The 3,232-nt window shown below is 43.3% G+C and overlaps 1 protein-coding gene across 1 annotated transcript; it reads left to right on the forward strand.

Annotated features, from left to right (window-relative positions):
* Window positions 1-900: 900 nt before the first annotated feature.
* On the forward strand, window positions 901-3,040 carry SARC_12444 (hypothetical protein; the record flags this gene model as incomplete). Its single annotated transcript, XM_014293450.1, has 3 exons — window positions 901-1,052; window positions 1,809-1,942; window positions 2,831-3,040. Coding segments are annotated over 3 exons (496 nt in total), but the record flags the coding sequence as incomplete, so codon positions are not given.
* Window positions 3,041-3,232: the final 192 nt, after the last annotated feature.

Here is a 3,232-nt window from a genome sequence, read left to right on the forward strand (position 1 = left end):
GATATATACCAATTCTCGTACGGCGCACTCAGGAGTCCACTGGGCCGAAAGTTGCATTCATTGCCGTATTCCAGGGAGACGTCTTGGAAAGAAAGGTGACGCGCATTTGTGCAGGCTTTGGAGCATCCATATACCCTGTACCCGAGCCAAGGCATGCTATGTGTGCTATCACCACAGGCACACTGTGTTCGTGTGATATCACTAAATCACTGTGTAATGACCCATGGGTAGTAGATGGGCTCATCTGCATGTCCATTGCACATGTGTTCGTGTGCTATCACTAAGTCACTGTGTGGTTGCCGATTGGTAGAGGCAGGTCATACCTTGTACCACAAGGCCAGTGTGCCCGTTCCGCCGTTGTGATACTTTATTCTTCTGTTGTTCTGATGGTTTTAGTGCTTATTTTTTTATAAACTTGGTTTATTACTCTATTGTTCTGATGGATTAGTGCTTATATTTATATAAACTTGGTTTATTATTCTATTGTTCTGATGGTTTAGTACTTATATATGCATATACTCGGTTTATTATTCTGTTGTTCTGATGGCTTTGATTTTGTCTTTGCGTATCAGGAGAGAGCGGCAGGAGATGAGCGATCGGGTCAATCAGTCCATCGCCGAATTAGAAATGGTGCGACAACACACCATTGAATTCAGGTGTGTCTGTGGCTGTCGTATGTCGCGCTTCCTGCCAATTCAACGGCAGTTGAGGGTACTTCTTGATTTGCGCAGTGGTCTCTGTGTGCTGTGAATGCACACGCATACTTGCGGTTTGTTTGGTGTTCTACACCTCTAATATACCGATTTTAGGGTTTATGCACATGTATATATATATATATATATAGTGGGTCGTTTGTAGTGCCATAACTAATGATATGCTTTGCCAATGTCACGTCTGCAGACGCAATCTGCTGCGCGACATTGTCCCCAACTTAGAAGAGTGGCACGTGCTCACCAAGAAGTCACTGATGACATACCACACTCTCAATAAATTCACCACGGACATGTCGTCGGCGTTGGTGGGCGAGGCCTGGATACCTGTTGAAAAATTAGGTGTGGGGGGGGGACGAAGGAGTGCTTGAGTGTGTGTGTGTGTATGAAGAAGTGTTTGAATGAGTATGTATGAAGAAGTGCTTGAGTAAGTGTGTATGAAGAAGTGTTTGAGTGAGTGTGTATGAAGGAGTGTTTGAGTGAGTGTGTGTGAAGGAGTGTGTATGAAGGAGTGCTTGGGTGAGTATGTAGGTAAGTGGTTGATTGGATGTTTTTGTGCGTGTAGTTCTAGTGAATAGGTGCTGTGATGTGGAGCGACTAGTTGCACGCGTGAATATGCGCCACTTTCAGTTAAACTGTGTTCTCAGATGAACTATCACCGTTTAGTCACGTAGGCGTACATCAGTTGTCTGTCGTTGTTTACGTTTGGCGTATTTGTCGCCATGAACGGATGGCCGACTGTTGGTGGAGCCTCATTAAACCACTGCCTGTTCAGATGTTCAAACAAAACAAAGTGAATCAAAAAAGTATTCACAGTGTCCGTAATCATGAGTTTGCATATTTCTTTAATACAAAGGTCAGTGTGGCATACAGCCGCATACTTGGATAGAGCTCGCAGTACGATCAGTCGCTCGTGGGGTGCTGCGTCGTCTGCTGTGATCGAGTGCCTGTGGTTGGTGTATTTATGTATTTATGTTTCTGCCTCTGAGGTGTTTAAGTTAAGTGCGTTGTCGAGTGCCTGTGGTTGGTGTATTGGTGTATTTGTGTTTCTGCCTCTGAGGTGTTTAAGCTAAGTGTGTTGGTCTCATTGCCTTGCAGGTGAAGTCCATTCGGCACTGCATCGCGTGGTGGAGCGAAAGGGTAGTGGTGTGCCCGCCATTGTCAAGCGACTGCAGACCAACCAGCCCCCGCCCACGTGGGTGCTAACCAACAAGTTCACCTACGCCTATCAGGTAGGTGCATACACGCCCTGTGTATACACTCATCTGACTTCAAAAACACACACGCCCTGTATATACACTCACCTGGCTACATAAACACACACGCCCTGTATATACACTCACCTGACTGCAAAAACGCACACGCCCTGTATATACACTCACTGACTGCATAAACACACACGCCCTGTATATACACTCACTTGACTGTAAAAACACACACACCATGTATATACACTCACCTGACTGTAAAAACACACACGCTCTGTATATACACTCACCTGACTGCATAAACACACACAAGGCTAACATGGATGTGTACATGCTTCTCAATGTTCTGTTGCTTATACTTCTCATATGTGTCTATTGTTCTGTTGCTTATACTTCTCATATGTGTGTCCATTGTTCTGTTGCTTATATTTCTCATACGTGTATCTAATGTTCTGTTGCTTATACTTCTCATATATGTATCTATTGTTGTGTTACTTTCCATATGTGTCTCTAATGTTCTGCTGCTTATACTTCTCATGTGTATCTAATGTTCTGTTGCTTATACTTCTCATATGTGTGTCTATTGTTCTGTTACTTCTCATATGTGTATCTAAAGTTCTGTTGCTTATACTCATCATACGTGTATCTAATGTTATGTTGCTTATACTTCTCATATGTGTATCTAATGTTCTGTTGCTTATACTTCTCATATGTGTATCTAATGTTCTGTTGCTTATACTTCTCATATGTGTATCTAATGTTCTGTTGCTTATACTTCTTATATGTGTATCTAATGTTCTATTGCTTATACTTCTCATATGTGTATCTAATGTTCTGTTGCTTATACTTCTCACATGTGTGTCTATTGTTCTGTTGTTTCCCTCATATAATGTTCTGTTGTTTCCCTTGCAGGTGATCATGGATGCGTATGGTGTGCCCACATACGGTGAGCAGAATCCTGCGTTGTGGTGTCTGATCACCTTCCCGTTCCTCTTTGCTGTGATGTTTGGTGATGTGGGCCATGGCATAATCATGGCACTGATAGGCGCAGCCATGATCTACAAAGAGAAGTCCATCATCGCCTCAAAGAGCGACAACGAAATGTGGATGACGCTGTTCCAGGTGTGTGTGGGTTTCATTACATGGGGACTCCTTTAAATGTGAATGACGCTGTTCCAGGTGTGTGTGGGTTTCATTACATGAGGGACTCCTTTAAATGTGAATGACACTGTTCCAGGTGTGTGTGGGTTTAATTACATGGGGACTCCCTTTAAATGTGGATGACATTCTTCCAGGTGTGTGTGCATTTAGTTG

Source organism: Sphaeroforma arctica, assembly GCF_001186125.1.
Source record: "Sphaeroforma arctica JP610 unplaced genomic scaffold supercont1.2308, whole genome shotgun sequence".
NCBI lineage: Eukaryota > Ichthyosporea > Ichthyophonida > Sphaeroforma > Sphaeroforma arctica.